The sequence below is a fragment of the Kwoniella dendrophila genome, chromosome 3, assembly GCF_036810415.1.
Source record: "Kwoniella dendrophila CBS 6074 chromosome 3, complete sequence".
Lineage (NCBI taxonomy): Eukaryota > Fungi > Basidiomycota > Tremellomycetes > Tremellales > Cryptococcaceae > Kwoniella > Kwoniella dendrophila.
This window is the reverse complement of record NC_089478.1, coordinates 1594629-1622380: the sequence shown is the minus strand read 5'-3', so window position 1 is coordinate 1622380 and position 27752 is coordinate 1594629. Positions and strand designations below refer to the sequence as shown.

General features: G+C 39.1%; 10 protein-coding genes across 10 annotated transcripts; 6 read left to right on the top strand and 4 right to left on the bottom strand.

The window, feature by feature from the left end:
• Window positions 1-17: 17 nt before the first annotated feature.
• Window positions 18-948, top strand: L201_002896 (uncharacterized protein; the record flags this gene model as incomplete). The annotated part of the gene is made up of 4 exons (XM_066218660.1): window positions 18-120; window positions 250-438; window positions 561-648; window positions 744-948. The coding sequence occupies 4 exons, from the start codon at window positions 18-20 to the stop codon at window positions 946-948; spliced, it is 585 nt and encodes a 194-aa protein (XP_066074757.1).
• A 401-nt stretch (window positions 949-1349) lies between these two features.
• On the bottom strand, window positions 1350-3699 carry L201_002895 (uncharacterized protein; the record flags this gene model as incomplete). Its single annotated transcript, XM_066218659.1, has 4 exons — window positions 1350-2466; window positions 2527-3078; window positions 3146-3208; window positions 3269-3699. 4 exons carry the CDS (start codon window positions 3697-3699, stop codon window positions 1350-1352), a joined length of 2163 nt encoding a protein of 720 aa, XP_066074756.1.
• Window positions 3700-5331: 1632 nt separating this feature from the next.
• On the bottom strand, window positions 5332-5932 carry L201_002894 (uncharacterized protein; the record flags this gene model as incomplete). The annotated part of the gene is made up of 2 exons (XM_066218658.1): window positions 5332-5469; window positions 5645-5932. The coding sequence occupies 2 exons, from the start codon at window positions 5930-5932 to the stop codon at window positions 5332-5334; spliced, it is 426 nt and encodes a 141-aa protein (XP_066074755.1).
• Window positions 5933-6446: 514 nt separating this feature from the next.
• Window positions 6447-8974, top strand: L201_002893 (uncharacterized protein; the record flags this gene model as incomplete). The annotated part of the gene is made up of 7 exons (XM_066218657.1): window positions 6447-6604; window positions 6682-7222; window positions 7300-7480; window positions 7581-8142; window positions 8290-8400; window positions 8489-8813; window positions 8900-8974. The coding sequence occupies 7 exons, from the start codon at window positions 6447-6449 to the stop codon at window positions 8972-8974; spliced, it is 1953 nt and encodes a 650-aa protein (XP_066074754.1).
• Window positions 8975-9512: 538 nt separating this feature from the next.
• On the top strand, window positions 9513-9891 carry L201_002892 (uncharacterized protein; the record flags this gene model as incomplete). Its single annotated transcript, XM_066218656.1, has 2 exons — window positions 9513-9624; window positions 9734-9891. 2 exons carry the CDS (start codon window positions 9513-9515, stop codon window positions 9889-9891), a joined length of 270 nt encoding a protein of 89 aa, XP_066074753.1.
• Window positions 9892-10180: 289 nt separating this feature from the next.
• Window positions 10181-10734, bottom strand: L201_002891 (uncharacterized protein; the record flags this gene model as incomplete). The annotated part of the gene is made up of 3 exons (XM_066218655.1): window positions 10181-10334; window positions 10456-10546; window positions 10647-10734. 3 exons carry the CDS (start codon window positions 10732-10734, stop codon window positions 10181-10183), a joined length of 333 nt encoding a protein of 110 aa, XP_066074752.1.
• A 498-nt stretch (window positions 10735-11232) lies between these two features.
• On the top strand, window positions 11233-13421 carry L201_002890 (uncharacterized protein; the record flags this gene model as incomplete). The annotated part of the gene is made up of 5 exons (XM_066218654.1): window positions 11233-11981; window positions 12075-12189; window positions 12284-12964; window positions 13025-13141; window positions 13239-13421. The coding sequence occupies 5 exons, from the start codon at window positions 11233-11235 to the stop codon at window positions 13419-13421; spliced, it is 1845 nt and encodes a 614-aa protein (XP_066074751.1).
• Window positions 13422-15759: 2338 nt separating this feature from the next.
• Window positions 15760-17280, top strand: L201_002889 (uncharacterized protein; the record flags this gene model as incomplete). Its single annotated transcript, XM_066218653.1, has 4 exons — window positions 15760-16046; window positions 16109-16283; window positions 16354-16426; window positions 16505-17280. 4 exons carry the CDS (start codon window positions 15760-15762, stop codon window positions 17278-17280), a joined length of 1311 nt encoding a protein of 436 aa, XP_066074750.1.
• Window positions 17281-18571: 1291 nt separating this feature from the next.
• L201_002888 (uncharacterized protein) lies at window positions 18572-21634 on the top strand (the record flags this gene model as incomplete). The annotated part of the gene is made up of 5 exons (XM_066218652.1): window positions 18572-18824; window positions 18951-19012; window positions 19076-21088; window positions 21157-21408; window positions 21503-21634. The coding sequence occupies 5 exons, from the start codon at window positions 18572-18574 to the stop codon at window positions 21632-21634; spliced, it is 2712 nt and encodes a 903-aa protein (XP_066074749.1).
• A 513-nt stretch (window positions 21635-22147) lies between these two features.
• Window positions 22148-26938, bottom strand: L201_002887 (uncharacterized protein; the record flags this gene model as incomplete). The annotated part of the gene is made up of 12 exons (XM_066218651.1): window positions 22148-22284; window positions 22343-22446; window positions 22500-22552; window positions 22615-22728; window positions 22784-22942; window positions 23002-23307; window positions 23373-24722; window positions 24772-25251; window positions 25305-25589; window positions 25644-26403; window positions 26474-26544; window positions 26858-26938. 12 exons carry the CDS (start codon window positions 26936-26938, stop codon window positions 22148-22150), a joined length of 3900 nt encoding a protein of 1299 aa, XP_066074748.1.
• Between the last annotated feature and the right edge of the window lie 814 nt (window positions 26939-27752).

Sequence of the window (27752 nt, the reverse complement as noted above, 5' to 3'; positions counted from 1 at the left end):
ATAGCGACACAGTCAATATGGTCAAGCTGAGTATATGGACTGTAATTTTGGCTGTACTATTTACAACTTCAATAACAGTATCAGCTTTATTCAATGATCCAGGTTTATCATATTGTAAATGTGAGTGATTCCTCTTCTGGTATAAGTTATATATACCCAATTATCATTGCTTAGGATCTTCAGTACGAGATGATGGAATAACTGATTTTCAACTTGTGTATGAATATATGTATATATATTATATGATAGGTATATGCTTTTCAAATTCAACGATAATACCATTATACAGACCAGATAATATTAAAAAACCTTGTTTAACATGTACAAGACAATTTTGTTTAGATCAAAAATTATCAATATGTAAAGGTGCTCAAGTACCTGAATTAGATACTGATATAGGTACAGGTACTGAAGGTGATGTTGAAGCTAGATGTTTTAGTAAGTTGATATATATACAACATAACATGACCTTGATTTCTTAACATCTATCTATCTTCATATTCATATTCAAGGTAAGCTAATACCACTCATTCTTCTTCTTCTTCATCATCGTCAAATAGAACGTGATTCACCAAGAGATCAATTAGTTGTTACTTTTTTCTTATTAATCGTATTTGGTCTATTATTAGTTGCCGCTATAAGATCAAGGTCAGTTTGAAATTATCACTTATCTTCAATCGCTTCATTTCTATAGATAATTGTAATCATATACTGAACATATTTACTTTTGTTTTCTTACATAGACTACGTCAAGCAATTGAGATTAGAGGTAGACCAACAGATTTAAGAGAATGGAGTGAAGCTTTATTACCTACAACGTTGCATTCATATTCTTCACAATTCTTCTCGAGGAGAGGACAACAGAATAGTAATTGGTCAAACTTGAATGGAGGAAATGAAATGCGAAATTCAGGTGGAGGTTATCTTCCAGTTAGTGTAGGTAGTTAGAAGTCCAAATCACTATTGATTTTTGGTCAAAATTGTGTATAATACTTCAGCATGTACTCAGCATTACTATATATCAATAACATCTCATTGATCAAAGCCATCAAATATTGCATAGTATACATACATGAACGTTTAATTGATACAATCGATGATAAAACGGAGTTTGTGCTATCAGAAGAATGACCATTTACAATCAAATTGGTATCTAGGGGGCAAATATGGAGACCAGCGATTAATAGGTTATACGAGGGATTCAGGTCATTTACAACACAAACACCTTCAACCTTTTCAATTCTCGTATGTAAAGGAAATTAATTTATAAATAGTGCCTGATATAGCGATTACAAACAAGGTAGAAAATCTTTGGGACGTGGTATGTGTAGTAGACAGAAAAATGCAGGTTATATACAGCTAGCGAAGGAGGGTAATTTTCCAGGCGCTGAATTTCTCCGTTTATGATCCATATTTGACTGATCCAGGTGTGATTCCTCATCGATCGAGGTCTGGTTTTTCGATTTTAAGCTCAAATCTTCCAAACTTCTAATCCTATTAATCGTCTCTCCCACATCATCGTCTGAATATATCGAATCAGGCGATATTGACGTTGATTGATATGGCTTTGATGCTTCATCGTAATATGCAGGGATGTTGCTCTGGTCTCCTTCTTCTGGATATGACATTGAAGGGTAAAAGGTGTATGATAAAGATGAACCCATAGATCTAGGATTTCTTGATCTTGATCTCCCTCTTTCAGGTACAGGTATACCATCTAAATCTTCTCTGTAATTTGATCTACTTTCATCCATCATTTCCTCTTGTTTGTTTCGTCCATCCCATTCTGAGTATTCTCTTCCAAAGGTTTTATTATCTTGGAATGATCTTTGTGGGAAAATCACTCTGATAGGTATTTCAACTAGACTTATCTCATTATCATCCAAATTATCGTTTCCCTCATGGTATTTAATCATCTGATCAAACGACATTCTGTTATTTCCGTTCTTGGCATTGGCTTCAGACGTATTCATACCCGTTAATCCCAATCCCAATCCATACGATTGAGGAGAATTAGAAGTAGGAAGAGATGTTCTAGGCATGTCGGCTGAATCTTCTTTCCTATTTTGACTATTTGACGATGATGTATAAGGTGAGTACCTTGAAGCACCAAAGATTTCAGAGGCTGATGGGAAGAATATCCGGGGTGTGTTGCTCGGTCCAGGAGTTTCCAGTTGCTCTGAGACTGGCGACGATGCTTCATCTTCTTCATAATCTTCTTCCAACTTGCTTCTATTTTGATTGTCTTTAGGGATATTAACCAAGTAAGATTGCGGAGATGAAGCATATTCAACATGTTGCACTTGTTCTTCATCGCTTAAATCGTCCTCGTCCCCAGCTTCTACATACCAATTCGAGGAGAAACGATCGCCGCGATCAGTGGAAGTATTCGAATAGTCATGTGTATGATCTGCTGTGAGGAAAGACGTAGTCGAGGATTTGGTAAACGGAGGGAATGATTGAGCTCTACGGATAGGTTCACGAAGTTAGCTTGTTGTTCTATGTACAATACGGTATTTGACTTACCTGGTGATCGAATCAGGTCTGAACCAAGATTCCCTTTCTTTCGATCTGGATCTTACAGTATTACCTCTATACCTCATCCATATACCTTCTCTTTCTTCTTGTTCTTTTATTCGTCTTCTTTCTTCATACGCTTCAGCAGCTTGGAACGATAACCAGGCTGCTTTGTTCATTGCGAATTTACGATACGGCTCCACTTCGCCAAGGGTTCTTCTTCGTCTTCGCTGAGGGACGAAGCTGGAATCGTAAGACGTGGCTGGGGATTGATTATCTTGGTCTGGTACGGACGCATCTTCAAATTGCTCCGTCGCAGAGGCTTCCGGAAAAGGGGAAAGTGAAGCTTCGATTATTGATGAGAAATGAGAGGGACCGGCCTCAGAGAACAAATCAGAGGGGTTGTTGTTTTCTGGAGAAGAGCAGGTTGGGACAGTAGGGCAATCGGGCAAAGTTGGAGAAGGTATATATATCATGCTTGGACTAGGCGGCGGTGGGCAATAAGGATCGATAGGTGGTGTATATTCTTCGGTCAGATGGGTGGAAGAGTTACTCTCGCTTCTGGTAGAACACAAATAACGTCAGCTTTCCGCGTTTCTATACCTCATGTTCTAGAATGACTACGTACGCGTATGATCCATAAGAACTGAGATAGGGATTCTCATCGTTTACGTCGTCATGTGCCTCCTCGCTACTTAGTGATCCTCGTCAGCTTTTGTAAATTAACGCGAAAGAGACGATGGTTACTAACCTCTCCTCAGCTATGACCCATAAATCTCTATTTGGGGATGACAAACCATTTACTTGTACTTCTCGTGTAGTTTTGACTTGTGGGAAACAAATAACTTCTTCGTCTTCAGGTATATCACATAAGCCTTGTTGAGCTATAAACGGACTATTTACTTCTTGAATGACCACGTTAGTCTCTTCTTCTTCGTCTTCCGGTCCTTCTTTACCCTCTTCCATTTCTTCTCGTTGGTTTCGGGTGTCCAGTATACCCATGATGGGAGGTAAAGTCAATCTTGAAGGTGATTCGGGTGATCTTTTAAGCTGTCTGATTAAATTTGCTAATGATTTAGCATCAAGGTTTCTTGACGAAGTGATATGTGATGATGATAACAATGGTGAAGATGACGATGATGAAGGGAATGTTGATTGAGGAAGAGGTAATAAAGATGTCATTTTTCTTGATTGTAGTTTAACGGATACAGATTATAAGTATGTAAATGTAGAGAAAGTCGTAGAAAAAGTAAAAGAAAGAGAAATGTACAAAAGGCGAAGAGTAGGAGCGAATGTAGTAATTATACAGATTTTAAAGATACAACTGCAAAAAGAAAAGAATACAGAATCAGAAATCAAAGAAGGTTAGTAGAGAGCAAGAACACTCGTATGTTGAAGGAAGATGAAACGGGGAAAAAAAAAGGATTGTTTTTCCTTTTTTCTGTATCCTGTCCAAGGTTAGGTGTAGGGTTGGTTATATTATCATAAAGGGTTAAGAGTAGAGTCCAGGTCAATTGAGGGTATGTTGTATGAATGGTTTTCGAGGTTGAATTGTGATAAGGTGAGAAGTAAGGTAGTCGTTTTAACAATTTTGATTGACTGGATTTAAGGTTGATTTGCGTCAAATTATGTCTTGCGTCTTTGGGTCAAAAATTGGTTTATTTATTTATCCAAAGGAAAGCGCAATGACATACTACAAATTCAGACTATAAGAATGAAACATGAACATGAACATACCTTACCTCATCGATTAATGTTATATATTCAAGAAGCAAATAAAAGAAAATTTGATGGGGAATCTATAATGCATATATCTTCTTTTGCTATACACATGACTGTGATTTTTCGATCAGATCAATGACCCCAATTTACGATTACCAGATTTTGATGGAAGTAACTCGTAAGCTGTATGTTAGTTGTGGGTTAGGTATACTACTACTCATGTCTCGGATATGATGATGATGATGAGTTATTTGATCATCAATGATACACACCCACGGACGTAGTACACTAAAAATAAAACATGCGGCAAAGTAAGTGTCCAAAAGAGAAAGAAAACGAGTCTAAGGTTAGTTTGATTTTTTAGGTTGATTGACTAAGATCGGCTTGTTTCGGTTCGATCATAGCTCACAACCAAAGGATAGATAACGAGGTCATAGCGTAGCACTTCTTATTACCGGGTACCGGTCAAAGCCGACATATCCTTTTGTTATACAATCAATTCTAGATCCAGCGTGATAGAAAGTACAGATCTGTGCTTATCTTATTAATCTGTTGGTCTCCTGAAATCGTATAGCATCTAACCTTAGTTATCCCGGTTCATGGTCAACGAGGTAAGATACTCCTTTGCGAAGATGCCATCGCACATGCCGCCGGTTAATTACCTTGGATTTTTACTGGTTTCTCAACCTGAACTGCGATAACACCGCCGTCTGAATATGCCACGGCCGTATTCAAATGTCCAGGCTTATCGTAGCGCGTCCGTGAATTGAATGGAGTGAACAACGTTGATTTGATTTACTTTGCATGACGTTGCTGTGATGGCCTCTAAAAGATAATCTCCATCATTGGTGAGTGGTACGATTGCATATTCTGCACAATATATGGGTATTTTACAAAATGATTGATATGCTATTTAAATGTTCATTCTTCTACTTCTTCCTAAATCCTTCTTGATCTATTACGATTAACGGCCGGCTAACCGACAGGTCCAATACTGACCAATCTACTTCAAACTACCATAAATCTCAATGAATTACGAGCATTCTTTGGTATGTAAGCTGAGCTTGATTTTTGCGTTCAATCTCGTACATTTTATTGCTTTCCTACATTACCACCTCCACTAACAGCTCTCCAAGCATCTGCTTTGTCTTTATTACCACTTTTTTCAGCTGCATCAATTGTTGCTTGTCTACGTAATTCGAGCGTTCTGCGTTTGTTGAAATAGTCGATCTATGAATATGCAATATAACAACTTCCATCAGCTGTTCGTCCCATAAACGATATATTACTTCATAACGATGCATTACTTGTGAGAATCGCTATGATACTCCACTTCTAACACTTGCTTCTGGTGTGCATCCTTGATTGACATCATGTGCAGTTGAATATGACATGAATGACTTACCCAAGCTTTACCACAATCCTTTTCATACAGTTCATTCTCATTACCACAAACTTGAGATACTTTATTACCTTTTTGATCTGTTTTTATCTCATCACCAGCTTGTAATACATTGTTTTTATCTAAACAGCCAAAATATATATCACGAGATGACCAACATGCTTTTCTTTCTTCTCTTGTTGGTGCAGGTCTTTCTATCCCTTCATTATTGTTATTCGTTGAAGAAGATGATGATGACGAAGAGGAGGAGGACGATGAAGAGGAAGAGGAAGAACCGAAACCGAAGACCATCTTTGCTCCTAATATGCTACTTCAAATTTGCTTTTCAATGATGAGGCTTCACCGACAGTGATTGATGTTTACTTGAAGTTGCTTATTTTATGTATGTTCGCAGTGCTACTTTGTGTAAATATATCACCTTTCAGTTGCTTTAGTCTTCATTCGATCATCGAACTTTTCTTTACATTCCTGCTACTCCACCTTTTTAGACGGAATCAAATTTAGCATTACATATTATCGGCAAGGTGGCGGCGAACACCGATGAATCAGGCTTCATGTAGGTTCGGTTCTTTACGCTTCTGAGTTACCGAAAGATCAAATCACGTGCTATGACCATTCATCAGCAGCGCAGGCATGATAACTCGCTCATACTGAACAGAGAGAATAGATCTAAAGATTGAGCCTTTGATCAAACTCTGATTTGTCGCAGATTTTAGAGGATTTATCATTAACATCGGTAGGTGTCCAGGGGCTGAACTCGACGGTGGATACATATTCGACAAGTCCAAGGCGATATTTTGGCAATATGTCCTCGAGAACGAACGACCCATGGCAGAAGAGAATTAGGAGATTATTCTTCTTCGTAGGTACAGCATCAACAGTATGGTTTGTTTCGTCATATATATTTGAAAGAATGAAGGAGACCAGGATCAAAGCTATAAAAGAAAAGAAGCAGAAAGATCTGTGAGTGATCTTATGAGTTCCTCGAAACCAGCGCTTGTAGATTGGTAGAACTGATTTGCGAACAATGTTTTGAATAGAATGAGAAACCATTTTACATCTTTGATTTCAACAATATCATATACCTTGTATGCTTTATTACCCACCATACAACCACAATTGTTTGACGAATATAATGTTGAAGAGATTTCACAAGCTCTACAAGGCTTGTCATCAACTTCAGTCTCGAACCCGGAAGAAAACGGATCAAATTTATCTGAATCTACAAATAGCTTAAACCCAAATTTAGATAATGCAACCGAAACGACAGCTGGAAATTCACTTTTACTATCTGATGCTGTCCCTCACATCGACACACATCATGGGGGAAGTCAACATCAGCAAAATGCGGAACCTGGAACCAGAGCTGAAGGAAGTCCTATAGCTCAAAGTGAACAAAGTGAAAGTCATACACCAGAAATCACATATTCAAGTGTATTACAAAATGACTCTGGCGCTTCTACATCTGAATCTTGGGCATCAGAATTTCAAAGAAGAAGAGAAAGTACTTCAAACTCTGATGAAACGGAAAGTGAAGGTAATTTGGGTAGTTCAATCGGTCATATAGATACTGAAGATGCTGTAAGTCGACGAAACCAGTAAATATGTTAGTGCTCACGTTCGTATTGCTAATTTTTGAATTTCCAACGTCATGGCAGATGTCATCAGTAGTCTCACAGTCTATCTCTTTACCCCCAACCGATACCTCGTCGCCGTCACCACCATCTGATTTAAGTAGATCAGAACAACTACATCCTTCTCCACCTAGATCGGAGCCAAAGCAGAATAAATACCATGGTATGAGTAAGAAAGAACTATGGAAAGAGCTGAAGTTACAAAGTAAGTATTTTTTGCTCTATTCTCACGTGAATTCTCCTCTGCCAACGTGCTTCATACATTCATGGCCGTTATAAATAGAACTCACGTATCCATACAACAGGTTTGACACGAACTATCACTACAATCTATTTGCTACCGATGTTATATATTTTGACCTCATCACAATTATCGATATTGGCGAGATCTAAATATATGAAAGACATACAAGCGTCACTTGAGCCAAGTCCAATACCTTCTGAAGATGATCACGCAAGTGAAGGTACACGCACACCTAGAAATGTTGGTCCTTCCCAAACTCAAACTAGAAAGAGGGCTGGATGGTTCTCATCATTTTCAACTGAATCAATGGGATTATCAGAATATAAAGATTCATCTTCTTCTTCTTCATCAATCATACCTAATCCACTATCAATTTTACCGACTTCAATAACATCATATCTACCAAGTTTTATAGCTCCTTCCCCTAATTCTACGGCCAACCACCAACCTTCAGCTGCAACTATAGAGAGTGAAGATTTATTGGCATGGAAAAAACAAGAAGAAGAAGAATTAAAAGCTGAAGCTGAAAAACTGTTCTTGACTTATAGTTGGTGGTTCTTGAATAAAGGTTGGAGATTAATTAGTGAAAGAGTTGAAGAAAGTGTACAGAAGATTTTCGGAAAGTGAGTGGTGTTGGGTGATCCACATCTCGCAATTACACTAAAACTCAAAAAGCCTACCAATGTACTTTCTGGCTTTCAATGTCTTTGTTCATGTTGAAGCGTCATTGAAAGCGTGTGCTAATATCTCTCTCTGATTGATCATGATAGTATGCCATTGAAGAAAGAGTTCACAATCGAGGATTGGGAGTTGAAATTGAAGGAGGTAAGAGCCGAAATCGAAATGGAATTATCTACGAATTCTACTATCGAATTATACGAGTAAGTGAATCAACCCACGAGGCATTGCCTGTTCTTCCTATCTCATATATATCATTAGGGTAGACTGACGTTCATTGCGCTATTATAGCTTCACCTCACACATCCTACCAAATCCTTCAATATCCAGCAAAGACATAGATATACCATATCCCAAATCACCTTTAGATCATTCTATATATCTGAAAGAATTATATGATCAATCAAAAGAACAAATCTCATCATCTGATGGTAGATATTTGATTGAAAAAGGTATTTCAACTTTATTAGGTAATTTGATAAATTCATTGAAAAATCAATTATACAACAACCCTTCTTATGACTTTAATGATACAAAAAGATTGGTGGATTGTTTACCTGAAATCAACAAATGGGGTAAAGATCTTTGGGAGGGTATACCTGATTCTGGTGTAGAAGTGAGTTTATCGATATTCCATTTTTTCGCCATCAAGCATAATGACAAGGAAGTTATTCTGATTTCAATGTTTTCCGCTTTATTCAGGCCCTTTTAGCTGTTCCGGAATATGAAAGTTTCTCAGCACTGATTTTTGGTGATTGGTCACCTAGATCATCATAGCCCTTGCTAAGGTATACCATAAATCAGAAGAACGGATATTCTGAAATGGGCTCAAGCGGTCTCTTGCCGATGCCGATATCGAGGGCGATCATCAAAGTGGATTGATTGGACTGAAAACGATATCATTCGCAGTGTTGTACGATAAAATATACGAAATGTCCTTTCTACCAAGAGAAGCACTGGATGCAAAGCGTAAAAGTGTGAAATGCTAGCGTCCATCCTTTATTGATGATTGCTACCTTTTGTCCTTGGTTTCATTGTTCTTCACTTTCGTAGCGCTTAGCTAGAGCGCCCCTCTTTTCACAAGATATGAAAGGATATGTAGCGCTGAGAATGACAATGATGATCGAGTCTCTCAACTGTGGTGGATGTTGTAGTCCTATTTTATGAAAGCAAGTGTTTGACCGGCTATAAATAGTAACATAACCCATATCTTTTTGATCTCGAGTCCTTGTATATACGAAATTTCCAGTAAACCTTGCGACTCCCATTATATATATCCGTCGATACTTCTAAAGCGTGATCAATACTCTTCAGGATGACTGGTAGTTTGGGATCAGAAAAATCAGCCTCGACCAAAGAATCTACAGTAGATGGCAATCAAGCTGGTACATTGACATTAAGTTCAGATAGCAGATCTGGTACCAAAGGTAAGCGAAGCCAAGTTACCCCTTTATTTACTGTTTCTCACTGCCATGGTAACGACAATGTCGGGGTATTAATAATCGATTGATGTGGTTGTTTGAATCACTAATGCAGATCTTGGCACCTATCAATGTGATTGGCAAAATTATAATCCGGTTGAATGTACCACCTTTTTACAAGATGTCCATGAGCCAACTCTAGGTATTCCAATTCCTGGTTCATGGAAAGAAACTGAAGTTTCCGTACAGCCCCCTACTTCATCCCGAAATTAGGAAAAGATGAATCCCAACAGACTGACTCTGGCAAGCAGAATCCGGAGATTCGCCAAAAGGTGAAATCTGGTTGATAAGGAGGTTTTGGATTGTTAATTCTCCATAATTTGTGATGCACCACCGTTCTTTCTACAAACGAATGCCTTGAGCTTGAACTTGAGCTATTATCTTGAAATGAAAGAGCCAGACTAGCTATATTTGATGAGTAGAGATGCTATACATGAAATACATACCGTTATTACAAGACTATCATACTTCATTCGGAAATTCAGAGAGAATGGATTTTCCCTTATATCCTTTGTGAAGATTCTTCTTTTAATCCAGCCATTTTCCTTAATTTTTCTGCACGACTTTTCCTTAAAGCTTCAACAGCTTGTTTACCATGTTCTGATCTATTGGCTATATAATCTAATTTTGCTGCATCCATTCTTTCTTGTGTCATACTATTCCGCCAAAAAAAAATAAAAAAAATCAATAAGTAAATCAATTTTAAGTCATTCAAACTTTCCAATGACCATTTGATAAATAGCTCTTGCACGATTATATTAAAGATTATGGACTTACTATTCTCTCATACAATTTTGCATATCATCTAATTTACCTTTACATGCAAATGGTAATGTGAATGTTCTTCCTGTTGCACATTCGGCGAATGCTTAAAATCAAACAAGAAAACTTAGTGATCAGCCAACTGAATATTCAATATTCATTCACCAAGAGTTCTATTTAGGAGACTCTAATGATGTGCTACTTACTTCGTACATAGTCGTCACAAACTTTCAATGATTCAGCTTTGACGGCTTCTAAAACTTCTTGATCTTCTCTTCGTGAAAGTGCTTCCATAATGAATGCCAATTCCGAATTTTAAGTATTTCTTTGTACTGATGAATTCGATCGAATTATATTGTACCTGATAGTATGGTAGATACTGATTAATCTGGGATAAAGGATGGTTTCAACTTCTGAAAAAGTTGTCCCTGTATTTTTATGTCTAAATTGTGATGCCAAAAAGTTTCAATGCAATTTTAACCTGCACAAAGATACAATTCTAGATGATCGGATCCCATTCTATCTTCCTCTAAAAGCGATACTTGCCGACTTCGCTTCACCAACTTTTTGCGAGTGATTAACCGATGATGTCATCATTTATTTTTCTGTTTACATATTGATTTTGATTTTTCTGAAACAAGCTAAGGTATAGCACCACCTCATTTGCATTCGCTTTTGTTGTCCCATACATATACGGCTGTAATAGCAGATGAAGCTTCTTTCCTGCATTCAGAAGGAAGACTAGACACGCTTGTAGTGGGCGCTATACAAAGATATATCATCATATAGAGAATGAATAATAGACAAGGATTACCTTCTTCCTTACCAGCTCGACCCAACTTTGCAACTCCCGCTCAAGCAGGACCCTCTCAGCCTCGTCCTTTGCAGCAAGTACAACAACGTCAGAATTATTCATCTCATCATCACAATCCGCAACAACATCAATCGCATGCCCAACCGCCGCAAATTACATCGTATCAAACTAATTCCTTCGCAGGTCAAGGACAATATGGAGGATATCAACCTCAACCTCAGTATGGATACAATCAACCGATAGTCGGTGGAGGGGGATATAACGGACAGTATGGGATGATGGCTGGGTATCCAGCAAATGTGTCAGGGGGATACCCAAATCAATCAATGTATCAGCAGCCAGTATATCTTAATCAATCATTTGGTCAATCACTATTTCAACAACAACCTCAATTCCAGAATTCCGGTGAATATTCATATTCTAGCACCTATACCAATCCAACACCCATGTCAATGATAGGTACTCAACCGCCTATGAAGAAGCAAAGGACGTCTAACCAACAGTCGAATATTTCGAGTGCACCAAATGGAAATTACGGCGCTGAATTAGCTGGAAGTTCAACGGGGACGGAAACGGGGACATGGAGAAATTGTGTTCATCCAGGATGCAAATTTGTTGGACCTTCTGAGAAAGTACAAATTCATGAAGAAGATAGACATTTGATATTTGCGAAAGGTAAAATACCTGAAAGAAGTGAAGAAGAGGAAAGGTACGCTAAGAGGAAAGGGTAAGTCCATATATCATGTCCCTATAAACAATACGCATGACTGTGTGAGGCGTAAAACATCATGTATTGATGGGATTTTTTTTGAATGAATAGTCCACCACCTCCAATTCAAGGTACGAATATAACTTTAAATACACCTGAAGAAATTGAAAAATGGATCGCTGAAAGAAAAGCAAAATGGCCAAGCGCTAAACGTGTGAAGGAAAAGGTCAGTCTCGTTATACTGCATTACCAATGAATTCCTTTCTTTACGATATGAAGAAGGCTGCTCGATGTTGATAGGAATCTGTTCTGTCTATTAGGAAGAAGAAAGAGACGCTGCCATTGCCCGTGGTGATATACCTGTTAGAGGCAGAAACAAGAATGGAAAATTCGGTAAAGAACGTAAATCGGATGCTGCTTCTCTAGCTGAAGAGTGGGGCAGAAAAGCAAACCCTCCACCGTCGTCAGCTTATGACGAGACAAAACATCAGCGGAGTGAAGGGTCTGATAGAGGGAGAGGGAGAGGAAGAGGGAATGAGAGGGGCAGGGGAAGAGGTAGAGGTAGAGGAGGATATCAAGAACAATCTAGGGAGAGCGTTGATCGAGGCTGGGGTCAGATCACAACTTTGCCTGGCCATGAAGCAACACCAAAAGCATCTATCGAAGCTGAAACCGCAACTAAACCGCATAACAATGCTCTATCAGCTCTAGAAGGGTATGATACACCTACATCATCTTCAGCATCATCAAGCGACTCGTCTGACTCAAGTTCAGAATCCGATTCAGAGAGTGATAGTGATAGTGAAGATGAATTATCTTCCAATGCTTCCTCTAATGGTGAGCGCGAACCAAAGGAAGAAAAGCCGGAGAAGATCACGATCAAGCAGAAGGAGCAGTTAGTGGCTGAGAAAGAGAAGGAAGTTCCTAAAAGTACTTGTAAATTCTTCATGAGGCAGGGAAAGTGTAAATTCGGGGATAAATGTCGGAATTTACACCATGTTGTAAGTTGGGTAGTCTTTTATCGTTTATTCGTATAGATCACTTCACTCATCATCCTTTAGGATGGTAATACCCCAAACTCGGCGAAATTAGCAGTTCAAGGAGATAGAAAACCTCTACCACGTCAACCAGTACAAAAGAAACAGAATCATTTCGCAAGACCTAGTATGCTTGGATCAGTGAGTTTCGTACTAAATTCCCTTTCAAAGTGCTGAGTTTGATTTTTTAATCTTAACTGCATGAGAGACCAAAGCTGATTCTTAAGTTGGTTTACAGTTATTATCAAATCCAATCCAAAATACCATTTCACAAATTTCCCAAACTATCCGATTCTTAGTGGCAAACGATATGCTGGAAGGTGTAGAATTAAACCCTGGTGATGCTAAATTACAAGAAGACGAGAAGAATAAAGTCAAGGAGCTTGACAGAGCTGAGGAAGTTGAACGGGATAGCGCGTGAATAATGTAACTTTGTCGTAGTCAAGATTTGGAAAGTTTATCGTGTAATCTTTCGGTCCGGATACACGAACACCAACATGTTCAGTTTATTATATGTGCCCTATTACATTCTGAACGGACATGTATTTGCTTCGCACAGTGCAACTTTTGTTTACTTCCTGTAGACCATGGCATCTCCGTTGGAAACTCGGAAGATAGCCAGGACAAAGGACCGGTTCTTGAGCGAGACATGCGAGTATACCTTAGTCTCGATGAAAAAACTGGAAGGTTCAATACGAGTCAAACAGACAGTATGATGCTGGTTGGCGTTGTGCTAAAAGCTACTTGTGCATACCACTTCGTGAGATTATAATGTGATAGGACTAGTACAGCTAAGTGGATCATCCTGCTGGGGCCGTTTTGAGGGGATTTTAAGATTTGATCCAAATTTCTCACGCTAATCTTGATCACACGGAATCTCCAGGGTTATGGTAATTACCTAAGTCTTCCGCATGTGCAGATTGTTTTCCGTATCAGCAAGGTTTTAAGCTTTCTATCCTGCGTTCACTGGAACCTCGGAAATAATTTACCTTTAATTACGTAGGGTAATTGACGCAATTAGGAGAATAGCCGTGCGAAATAGCTCGAAACCTTATCTGATCACTTCAAGCACGGCGGAGTAAGCTCAAAACGAATAAACCTGTGTTTGCTGATCAAAATGGGGTTGGAAAGGCTGCTTGCAAGGTTTGTATGTTTGCTTGTCATATGACTTGCTATATCTTTCTATGTTTCCTTCAAAGACTACTTGCAGAGCTCTTGTTATATATCCTTTTTGTTCAAACGCACGCCGGAAGCGAATCAAGATCATTCCGATGTTTCCTTTGCTTGGCGATGAATATCAACTCTCATTAGGCAGTCGAGACTCCCTCGGAGGTAATCGCTCATCTTGTGATATCATCAGGACTGTACTTTACGTTTACTTCCTCAAACGATATCCTCTCAGGCGAGGGGAGATCAACTTGAATCTTAAAGTCCAGATTTCAAGGATTATTCAAGATCATTAAAGATCCAACGGAGAGAACTACAAAAAAACTTGATATTGTATCGTCATGTTTACGCCAATCAACAACAGATGATAACATTTTCCATTAAAAGAAAAAAAAAGAAAACATATGTCATCGGTGTAAATTGTAAACATAACTCGATTTAGGTGTGGCGATGATAAGGGTCTCGAAAAACAAGGCGTTCCGAGGGAGATTGGATTGGTCACAAGCGAACTTGATGTTTTCGAGATGGACTCCTAGTTTGTGGATAAAGCGACATTTGTCTAATAGTCAGCTACATCCTCAGTGCGTATCGGATGCTAATCCCGTGTTAAGGAGTCAATATGCTGATCAGTATGTGAAGAGATATCGTTATATTTTTAGGTTTTCCGGATACCGGACTACCGTGATCCGATAAGTAAAACAGCTTTTGTTGACTTTTAGGCCTATCCTCTGTGTTTTATCAACATATATTTTGAAATTAGTCTCTGGATCTAACCAATCGACGATCTTCCATTCCCTTACCTTAGAAGCTAGCCTTGAGATGCCAACTTTTCAGCCGATATCATGGTATCTGTTCTCTTCCGCTTAAGTATTAACTTTGACATATTACACCTTATCTCCAGAATGTTAAGCAATGTTTATCTCTTGCTGCCCGTCAAGGGTCATTTTGCATTAGCACTGAGGGGAAGCAAGACATCATCAAGCTACGAATGATGTGAGTGGCTGATGTTTATCTTTTGTCGGAAAGCTTAATTTACGATCACATTGATGTCCTGTCATGGCGAGAGCACTTTCATATTCCATCAGTCGTTAAACCTCATTGACATCCCAGGAATTTGAGATTTAGCTTGTTAACAGGATTACATCGTTTTTCTTGAGACATATCATGTTTGAGAGAACTCTTCTTTCCCAAAGGTATTGTGAATCTGATTAAAGCCTTAAAATTGGAAAGGAACGGGGGTCGAGATATCAACATGTCGGATGCTCCGGAAAGATCACGGTTGATCCACTCGCAATCATCTACATGAGAAGATACGATGTCAACAAACAATAACAATGATCATGAAAGTGCAGATGCTTGTATAGTGCACAAGCTTCGGAGAAAGACGTATACGAGTTACCATCGAGAAAGATATAAAAGGCTGCTTTTTATCGTCGAAATCTCAACTTTTCTTCACAGCAATTCCATTCTTTTGTAGCTTTATAACCTTCAACAACGTCCTTCCCTACTTTTCTCCCATAGCGTATCACAGTTATCTATTCATATCTCTCCTCTGCTTCCAACTTCCTATTAGGATCAATTTACTTTTTATAATGAAATTCTCCCCCAATACCGCTTTATCCATCTTTGCCACTTTGGCATGTACCGTCACTGCTAGACCTTCTAAAGGGTTTACACCTAATACTGGCTTACATAGACTTGCCTCAAGACAAGTTGTAGATGCCAACATTTGTGAAAACATTCCTCTTCAAGTTCCACTTAATGTGGCTGTTTGTCAAGATGGTGATGGTACAAACGTACCCATCGTTCCAGGATTAGACTTGACTGGTCTTGTATGTTCACTTACTGGCGCTCAAATCAACGTAGATGTTTCTACTGGGTAAGTAGATACAATACCTTGTAGAAGTTGAAATCAGGTATTCAAGCTGACCGTTTCTGTAGAATTTGTCTTTGTCTTGCTGCTGGTGTCATCACACCTGATTCACTTGCCCAAATCCAAGGTCTGGTAGATATAGGAGGAACAAACATCGATCTCTTGCTCGATACAGTAGGAGGTATTACAGGTTACACTGTTGATAGTCTTGTCAACGCACTTGTTGGCGATGCCACTGGTCTCGTATGTTGATGGCAGCCCTACAGATCGATAACAGGAGAATGGCATGCTAATTCCATGTCGGCCATCTTAGTTGACCGTCAGTACAACTGAATGTCAATACCCTGCTGGATCTACCCCTAACTCTTGTGACGCATGTACTTTCGGTAAGCGATAATCATCTCGAATGATTCTTTGACCTAACAATGGCTGATGAATTTACTTTCCCTTCCCTAATTATATAGATTGTCCTGAAGGTCAACAAGTATGTGGCAATCAATGTATTGCAGCCGATGATACATGTGCATCAGGTATACCAGGACGAAAAAGAAGTACCAATTTAAATTCGAACTTCTTATGTCCAAATGGTCAAACAGCATGTGCATTACCTACATCAAGATTCTTTAGTAACACAGATGGATTTGAATGTGTTGATATTGAGAATGATGTTGAATCATGTGGTGGATGTACTTTCGCTTCATTGTCCGAAAATCAACAACAAGGTCAAGATTGTACTGCTTTATCAAATGTTATTGACGTAACTTGTAATATTGGTAAATGCTTTATTCAACAGTGTTCAGAAGGTTATGAACCAAATTCATCAAATTCTGAATGTATCCCAATCAACCTCGACCTCGATATCAACGATAAAAGATCAGTTGATCTCGAGGTTTCACCATTAACCGATCTCATCAAGAACCTCACTGGAATTGATGTAGATGTCAAAAAAATCGATCTTGATCTACTCAAACAAGATTTACTCAATGTAGAAAAAAGATCATCCGAAGACAATGAACCGATTCTCAATGATAATTTGGAACCCATCACTTCTCTCCTTGGTGTAGATCTCAATGATATTGATATCGAGTTACTCAAAGAGAAACTTGCTACTATCCAAAAAAGATCTGAAAATCAACCTATCGTCACTTTAGATCTCGAATCAATCACCAAACTCCTTGGAGTCGATCTCAACGACATCGACATTGACTTGCTCAAAGCTAAACTTGCTAAGATCCAATAACTCAAGTCAGCTCTATCAAACAGATAAAGATGCCTTGATGCATATATGGGGGCGGTCATACAGCATCTAAGAACAAGACCAGCTATACATATCCAGTTTGCATTTGACAGTTTCATTTTTACATTTTCTCATGCTTAATATATTTCATCATTTCTCACACATACATATATACACGGACTATACAAAGGACTTTTACATATCTACTGTATCTATACATATTCTCCTCTTTATTCGGTCGTATTTGAATGGACAATGCACTGTTATCATCAATCTTCGTATTTACAGTATTGCAGGCGGCCGAAGTAAATTCTTTGAGCTACGCTGTAGCGCGAGGATGTAGAATTAAGCTTAATATTGGGTTACTACCCTTCCTTTGAAGCACGTGTTTGATCAATGTCGGTCAATGTGAGTGTTTTATAGTAGTGTATTTGATGGTATTTCATGTACTATTACTCTATATCGATCTATATCGGTATATCTATTCTAAATTACTCTATAAGAGGTTATATTATAAGTTTAACATATAAAGGTTGTCATGCAACTTGTTTATTACATGACCACGATATCCCATGAACCTCCACTTCCCACGTTCCTATTACGTAAATCTCGTTCAAAGGTGCTCTTTCGTACCACAACGCATACAATTTTGTGGCATTCAACGCTAGCCCGAATAGGCTCGATGTCCGCTGCACTTGTTTGATAAATTGGCATAATAAACAAAACTATGTATGTTGCTTACAGTTAATCTTACACAGGCTAGTATCATATGATGATTTTCTACTGAAAATATGTATGCAAAATACCCTATGCTGTTTGAGGCTGATCCAGCCAGTGAATTGACATTCGCGTGTCAATACATACAGTACTCGTATTGTCTCACTTCAGCCCGGACTGATACTTCAGGTATGCATTCAGTCTACATGACGCGCCCAACTTGGCTTGTATTCAAAATATCATCGTACTAATCATTCTGATTATCCTGAGGTGTCAGATACCCATCGGTAGTATTACCTATAACGATGTGAGCTATGCAGTAGATATATAAGGAATCCAAGAATCGCATTTCTGATGATACTTCTTCATCCCCTACCTGGATCACCAAATTCATACTAACGATTTACAGTGACGACCACTTAACGACCCTAACGACAAACCCACACTCATTTACGAACAATCACTCACACTCATTACAGCAGCATCACACTCATTTATAACGAACAAACAAATAAACAAAACAAAACAACAAAAACGCAAAAATACAACTTCCAAACAATCATAAAAAACAAACAAAATGAAGACTTCAACCTCATTCGCTATTCTCGCTTTACTCGCTTCTGCCGGTACTTCGATTGCTGCTCCACTTCCTCACCATTCAACTCATAAAGATTCAGCTAAAGTTGAACTTACTCACCCTAATAAAGGTCATCATCATGCTCGTGCTGCTCCAGCCAACGCTTCACATTCATCGGCAGCTGCCGCTCATCCTATGATGTCAGCTTCAGCCTCCGCCCATGTCGATATGAAAATGTCCAATGGTAAACACGGTAAAGATGATGATAAGAAGATCATGAATGACAAACAAGTTAAAAATGATATGAAGAAACTTGAGAATAATCAAAAGCCTAAAAATGATAAAAATGGTAATCAAACTAAAACCGATGCTACCAAAGCTACTCATCATGCAAGAGCCGATCCCATCTTGAATACTAAATCATTTACCGGAGCTATCGGAGTAAGTCATACTGAGCTGATATCCTGCAATGTATGTCTTGACTGATTTCACTTGTTCTCACAGCTCCCTACTGCCGATAATCTAGGTAACAACGGTGGTAAGAATGGACACAAAATGGGTAAAACCAAAGGCAACAGCAACAACAATCAACCTTTAGCTTCAGTTACCGGTACAACAGTAAATGTCAATAAAGTTCTAAACCCTACTTCAAATAATGTACATAGTGCATTAAAACCATTGAACAGTGAAGAAACCAAAGTTGGACAACAATTGAATCATCCAAATTCAGGAGATGTTGGTAAATTGTCCAAACAAGTTGACAGTAATGTAGAACCACAAGAAACTCAAGTTAGTAAAAATGTTCTACCGAGAGATGATAGCAACGTAGTAGGAACTGTTACCAACAGTAATGGTATTACAAAACCCATTCAAACTTCTGCCACAGGAATAACTAAAAACGTAGCTTCAGTCAATGGTAATACCAACAATAATAACAAAAATCCAAATGGGTTACCTTTAGTTGGGTCACAAGTTCAATCAGTAACTAAAGGAAATAACCAGATTTTACCTACAGCCGCCGGCGTTAATAATGTTAATGTTAATTCTGCTACAGCAACGAATGAAGTCATAGGTCAAGAAGTCAAATCTGTTACTTCTGGTACAGTCGCTCTACCTAAAGCCACGACAACTTTACTTAATCAAAAAGGTGGTTTAACAGATCTTAACAGTGGTCCTTTGAGAACTTTAACTTCCAGTAATGGTGGTTTAGTTGGAACTGCAGGAAAAATTGTGACTGGAACAACAGGAACTTTATTGAATGGTAATGCTATTGGTGACACAACCGGATCGTTATTAAATGGGGGAACAACTAAAACTGTTACTGGAACAGTCGGAAAAGTACCTAATACAGTTGGACAAATTTCGAATGGTGCGAACGTTGATCCATTATCCAATCAAGCTTATCAATTAAATACAGATGGTACAGAATCTGATGTCAAATCGTATACTGGAACACAAGCAAACAAAGCTCAAAATAATGGACCCAACCAAACTAATAAAAAAGTTAATGCGTTAGCTTTTCAAGGTAATGGTACCACTCATCGAGCAGATCCACATCCAGCTAATGGATCAAGAGAGAAAACTACGCAATTGATTTCTGATAACACCAATACTTCCAAAATCGGTAAAACAACTACCAGCACAGCTAATAGCAATACCAGTAACAATGGCTTAAACAATAATGGTATTGTCGGAGTTAATTCAGATTCATCATCAAAACCAATTGTCAATGGAAATACCGTTGGAAATGGAAGTGTACTGAAGAGTGCACAGAATACAAATGTTCAAGGAACCACTTCGAATGTGTCCAATCAAAGTAATAAAACCTTGAATTCATCTACAGGACCTTTAGATCCAACAGTAGATCAAGCAATTCCATCAAACACACAAAAAATGAATGGTAATTTACTTGAAGCGAATTCAGATAATGTGAATGCCAAAATTGTACAAACTCCAGGTAAATCGAATAAAGTTTCAGAAACAAATTCAAATGATTTAACTGGATCTAAATCGAAATCTGATAATGTAAATGTCAAAGTTGCTTTACCTCAACAAGCTTCTTCAAATTCAACTTCGAGTCAGACTAATCAATTAACCAATAATACAGTCAACAATAATGGTAATAATGTTGGAAATTTAGTTTCAAATGGTAATAAAGTTGGACCAAACGATCAAAAAGGAAATGTCATTCAACAAGTTGGTGATGGTAATTTGTTAAAACAACAAAATGTTATAAATAACAAATCATCATCAATATCATCAAATAAATCATCTTCTACTAAAAATATTTCCCCATCTAATTCTTCAGCTACGAAAGCAGCCACTTCTGCTTCTGCTTCGCCAACAGAAGTAATACATAATTCAACAGTAAAGCCACAAGTTTTCGTTGAATACACAAGCTTCGCTTCTGCACCAACTAGTACAATTGCTTCTCAGTCAGCTTCAATAACTAGTTCAGCTTCTAGCTCAGGTACTCCTTTAGCTCAAGCAAACGTTCATTCAGGTACTATTCAAGTGGTGAGTGGAATTGTGACTCACAAAATAATGCATTTCGAAACTGACACCGATTCTAATCCACTTGATAGAATAAAAATCAATATTCGACTCAATCAGTCAAACTTCCTTTAACTTCCTCCCTTCCCTTACCTTCATCTTCGTCATCAACAAATTCGAAAACCCTAAATACAACCACACAAAAACCAAGACAGGCTACAATTACATATGGTCAAAAAGGTGAACATGTAGTAGCATGTGATGGTAAAACGCATCAACCAAATGATATTATTGATGAATGCATTAAAGCTGATTTATTAAATTATAAACCTAATCAAACTGAAGTAAGTTTCATCGTCGTTGACCGCCTTCTACTTCTTTCCGAATGAATATGAGACTTGAAGGATGACACCAGCTAACTCATGTTGTTCCATTTAGGCTTGTCCGACTGATATGCAACATAATATACAATATGGTATATCAACTGATATGCTAAATAATACAAATAATCAACAAATTAAAGAAATTCAAAAATACGTTAGATTATGTTTGACTGCTAATTCTTTCTAAAACCGTTCAACATATTTACGTATAATATTTCTCTATAATTCGTTGTTTGATTCATGTATCATATGTACTCTGATATTGTAAATCCTCATATCTGGAAAAGTTGTATTCTTGGGATTTTGTTGAATGCATGAATCCCTTATTCGCTATTTTAGTCTCAAGGTAAACCGCAAAAGAGTCACCGAGGTTATAGCATATTGCCATTGATAAATCACCGAAAAGATACACAAAATTCATTTAATAGCCACACAATCGATAAATACGAAATGGAAATAATAATAGTAGTCTTAAAGACGAATAAAGTGATTTGAGAATATAAGACATTAGGAGAATCCAATCATAGAAAATATTCGAAATGATACAACAATCTATTCTGGAAAGGGGGTAATAGGGTATATGTCGTCGTATAAGGCTAATGACGACCTATCGCGCATGTTCTTCGACTTATCCATCGTCCACTATCAGTCTATCTTCTGATCGATCAATTGTATGGGTCGGCTTCTTCGTGATGAAATCTTAAGTTTCAAGGATGAACCTATTGCCCGCCCATTTCTCTAGTTTCTCGCCAGCAGCTTTAGAATATGCAGCTTCCTTTTCGTCGTACTTGGCAATTTCAGCTGAGTTTCTTTTGTGATGGAAATAATCCTCCGTGTCTACAATTGCGAAGGTATTAGCCTGAATATGTCGAATAACATAAGGGCTCGAACTTACCAGGTGTGAAGAACATTCTGTAATTACCCAGGGCGATCTTGATCTCCATACCATCTTTTGTCACTATTGAATCAGTCGATAAAGTGACCTCGTCATCGAGGTTTCTGGATTAAAACGTCAGTCACGATCTTAGGCTGCAAAAGGTATAACGACTCACCTTTGGAGAAGAGGAGGATCAACACGGTGAGGTAAGCCTTCGGTAGGATGAGTCTGTATTAAGACCAACATTAGCGGATGCATCAAGCAGATTACCGTTGCATGAAGCAACTCACCAGAACGTAACTCTCAATATACTGTCTCCACTTTTCCTGAGCCGTCTCAGCGTCATCTATCGTTAGGTCTTCTCTACCTAACAATTGAATCGATACAACATCTCGCGAAGGTTGCTATGATCGTGAAGATTAGCTTGATACGTACATCGCAGCTGGCGATTTGACTCACGTAAGAAATCTTGAACAAATTCTCATCTGCACCTAAAACACCTTCTGCTTGCATTCTATATGCTATTTGTCTTCTTGTATTTGTTTTTTCATTCAATCGATCTCTTTGTAGTAAAGCGAACAATTCTTGAGATTTCATATCTCCCAATATCGTTTGCACCTACATAGTACAAGTCAGCTACGTTAAGCTTTTGAGAGATTATGTCATATTTTACTGACCTGTTTGACAATAGCAGCGATAACTCTATCGACGGTAAACATTATATATGCTTTATTACCAAACATAACTCGTAAAGTTTCCTCGAAATGAGCATTATCAACTTCGTTTTCGAATAATCTTTCTGCCATACTGAGTAGATGTCCATAATAATGTTGAGCAGGATTTTCTCCGTCCTCAATACCATAGAACTGTGATTCTGGCTCAGCCAATCCAAGTTTGATAGCTAATGGATTGATAGGTTGTTTTTTGTCCGAAGCTAATTTCTCGGCAATGTCCTTACACATTACCAGACGGGAGTAAAGGATCTGTCCCATAAGTCAGCGTAAACCCATTTTCAGTAACAGTGATGGTGAGATGAGGAAAGACTTACTTGTATAAGTCGGAGAAGAACGTAGAAATGGTTATTGGCGAAAAAGTTTGCTTTTCGTGTTGCTTTTGGCTTGCTGTCTGCACCAGCTTCCGAACTCTTTTCTGAGGGTACTCTTGATTCTGCAAGGCCATCAATTTGGACCCAAGTTTGTTCTGAAGCTTCTGCGCCAGCTTTATCCTTTTCGACTGCTTCGGCAACCTCTGCAGGATCGGCAGGGACTGGTAAAGGAGTTTCTGCTCTTTCACCATTTTCAGTCACGGGCGTACCTTCAACAGAAGGTGCGTTATCGGCATTGGTCTCGCCATCAGGTCCAGGTGTCATAGTTGATCCTCTTTTTTCTCGACCGGCTATCTCTCCAACCTGTTTAAGCAACTTCTTCCTGAGATCTGCTGGATGTGCTGTTTTCTTTCCAATTTTCTTTGTTGTAGAAGCGACAGACGCGGTATCGTCGTCATCCGCCATACTTACATCACCATCAGATTCATCAGAATCATCTCCAGGAGATTCATCTTCATCTCCAAACTCGGCATCAAATTCGTCCTTATCTTGCATGAACATTGCGGGAACGAAATCACGTAACAACCGTTCTACACGAGCTTGATCTTGAGAAGAAAGTGAATTACTGACACGATCGAGATAACTGATGATAAGCTTTATGGAATCTTTGAGGACTTCCATGTCTTTGACTTGAAATTCGATTTGAGGTTTAGCACGCCATGGTCGAGGATCTAATAAAGCGGATCTAACACTCATTTGTTCCCGTCGCTTTGACTCTATCTCCGCCAACAGACTCTTTGGCATCAGGGTTTTCTTATCGGAAGTCTTGAATTGGACACCTTGATGATCGAGCGCTTTATAGAAGTTTTTAGCATCTTGTTCTCGCCATACTCGATTCCATTCTCTTTGAGCTTTCTTCCACTCTTCATCTTTAGCCTTCAATCGGTCAAGCACTATTGGTAATGCAACGACTGGGTTTTCGTGTAGGGCACGAATAATATCGGGACCTAATTCTTTGCCGTATACTTTCTTGATTATTCGTTGATAGATGGATTTACTTTGACCACCAAGACCAGCTTTAAGGTTAAAGTTAGCTCGTTCCTCAGGATCCATAGTTTGGATTTTGTTATTAAGCGGTTCAAGAAGTGCAATTGTTCGGAGGTTGGCTTCGATATGATAATCATATTCGTGTCTTTCTTCTTCTGATTTGTGAAGCATTTCTTCGTAGGTGTTTTTCTTATGGGATATGAACGGTGCGGCATCTTCGGCAGCCCAAGTAGGATGGGAGACCCATTCATCGTTGAGAACTTCCCAACACATAGCATCTCTACCGGTACACTGAAGATTGATTTCCTGCAAAACAGATCAGTTTTGATGCTTAGTAATAGTAAGGGATACTTACTGTTCGAGGAAGTTTTCTATAACTTGGTCCGAAAGATTTGACTTTGTCACCGGCAAGATCGGGTTTAACACGTTCAAGCATAGGAATGTTTTCTACCACTTGATTATCTACACCGATCATTCCACCAAATCCGTAACCGCCTTGAGCGGTAGCAGGGTTGGGGGGAGCTTTACCATCTGCATTGGCTCCTACTACTTTCTGGAAATTAGCCCAAACTTCAGGAGCTTCGCCAATAAAGTGGTAAGCTCTTTCAAGCAGAGTCTTAGTATCGATCATATCTTGTACGAAAAGGTTGATGAGTTTCAGGAATTCATGGTAAACAACCTTGTCGTCGATAGCTTTCTTCACCTTATCGAAGAAGGCTACTTCATCAGGTGAGGCGAGAGTTTGAAGCTGTGTTCCAGTAGGAGGTGGTGGTGCAGCCACAGGTTCAATGTCCTCTACTGGAGGCGAATCACCTTTTGCGCCAGTTTTGGTTTTCTATGATAAATGAGTCAGCATTGACCGGAATGAGCGTAACATCGGAAACTCACTTTGGCTTGTGCTCCACCTTTGGCAGCGTCTCCTGCGGGTCGCCTCTTCTTCTGGTTGGCTTTTGCTTCTTCTTTTCGTTTGGCTGCGGCCGCGTCGTCTTTTCGTTTCTGGGAGGCAGCCCTTTCTGCTGGAGTCATAGGTACAGCTCCTGCAGCAGTTTGCACAAGAGCAAATCCTGCTACATTTCCACCTCCACCAAAGCCACCGTTTTCTGGAAGGAATTGTTTGAACTCGTCGAGAAGATCAGGGGCGTTATTGAAAAGACGGGTAACTTGCTCGTAGACCTGACACCGATCGATCAGTATGATGCGAAGTTGTCGGCTGAATAATGTACTCACATCGGCTATATCCCTCGTATCTCTTTGATATGTCTGCAGTATCTCTAAGAATTGCTTGTATGTTTCAGGATCATTGTTGAACCTGTTCTTGATTTTGTTGACGAATGAGATAGCGTGATTAAACTCGACTATGGGTGTTCTATTTCCACCTTGGGAAGCTTGGCCAGAGGTGTTCTGATTATTTCCTAAGCCACCGGAAGCGAGGAATTGAGCTGCGGAAGGGGTATTTGGTCCGGAAGGAGGTAAGGGCTGTTGTGCGTGTGAGGGTATAGGTATTGGCCCAGGAGGAGCTTGGGTGGTAGAGGTGGATTGAGCTGGTCGATTAGCAGGAGGTGGAGCTGCGGCACTTGCTGATGTGCTAGGTCGAGAAGAACCACCTTGGAAGGGTGGTGGTCCACTAGCTAGATGTGATTGCATAGGAGGAAGTGGTTGAGTCGAGGGTGTTGCATTTGATGCTGAGGATGTTGTAGCAGCGGGTGTTTTTGATTCTGGTTCAGCAGCAGAAGGAGGTCGTACGGCTCCAGCTCCTGATCGAGCAGCTTCTCTTTCTCTTTGATCGATGGCGGCAGCGAAATTTCCTGGAATTTGGCTGACTGTACCAGCTGGTGTAAATACAGTGATAAGACCGTTTGAATCACCTTCTACCCCAGTACATTCAATACGATAACCGGGAGGAAGGAAAGTATTAAAGCCCTGTATCAAAGAAGGGTGACCACGGAAGAGGGTGGATACTCGATCAATGACTCCTGGCGTATCAATACTAAAGAAAAATGAAGGTTAGTATAGAATGTAAAAGTAGAAGGAAAATTGAAAGATAAGGTGAAACTCACATTTGACCCTTGAATTCTTTCATGACATCTAGAAACCGGTTGTATACATCTGGCTGGTTGTTGAATTGTATCTGAGTAGCGAATAAGGAAGGTTAGTCACTAATAGCTTCAAGGATGTATCATACAGGAATGTATGTATATATGTATAGAGGGAGTATGTATATTGTGTTTAGGTTCACGCCCAAAACCGGATCATCCCGGTGGAGGCATGTTTTCATGAAAAATGCACTTAGCCCTCCATACAGCCGATATCAAGGCTACTATCGTACATGGTCCATCCATCCATCTGGAACTTCCGTCCACACCGCTCATATATCTCAGGAGATTTGTGAAAGCGAGCAGACTGATATTATCGCATAAGAGGGGATATCAAAGAATACTTACTTTAACTTGATCCAAATAAGACAACGCGTCTCTAACGTTCAAAGGCCTATAAGGCTGACTAGCTCCATTCCAACCTGACATCTTGCGGTGACGTCTGTTCGGCCAGTAAATTTATATGATTAGGTAAAGGCTGAACGCCGAGCGGATATTCTAAAAGGTATCTACTGAATTGATGCTGATGCGGTAAGAGGTGGATTGGCAGTAAAAGTAATGTTGATCCGATAATGAAAAACCGTCTGCTGTAAAAACCAGCTATCGTGACAAGCTAACGATTCAAGGTACGAGCAGGACTATCGATCACCAGATGGTTGATGGATCTTTCGCTCCTGATGAAGGGATATCGATATGTAGTAGGAGTTAACAGAGAGTGGACGATATGTGAACTAGGTTAGAGAAAAGAGAGGATAGTTTTGGTTAAATCCCATTGGTATTACCGAACTAAACCGGTCCGTCTAGATGGTGATGAAAGCTAAGAGTTGCTGTATCAAGTCAAAATATCACGTGACCAGCAAATAGATTGTGGAGGCAGCTCAGGTCTCTTCTTGCTACATGCATGAACATGAGCTGTACATTGTTTGCCACAAGGCGGTATTCACCGATAAATCCGCCATGCTTATGCCTGTACTATACGAGCATAGCAGCATCTTCAAGTTCGATAATGATGTTCAAGATATCAATAATGTCTCTATCTATTGATGGTAACATCAAGTTCACGAATCATAGATATTACAATTAATAAAACGAGAAATATCAGGCCAAATCAGAATTACTTTGAGCTGCCTACGACCAGAGTTAACCGGATTCAAACAAGATCGTCTGAGGACAAAAAAACCGATAATCAATAAGATTCACCTTGGTCTTTCCTTCATCCACTTTTCATCAAAAACCAACAACA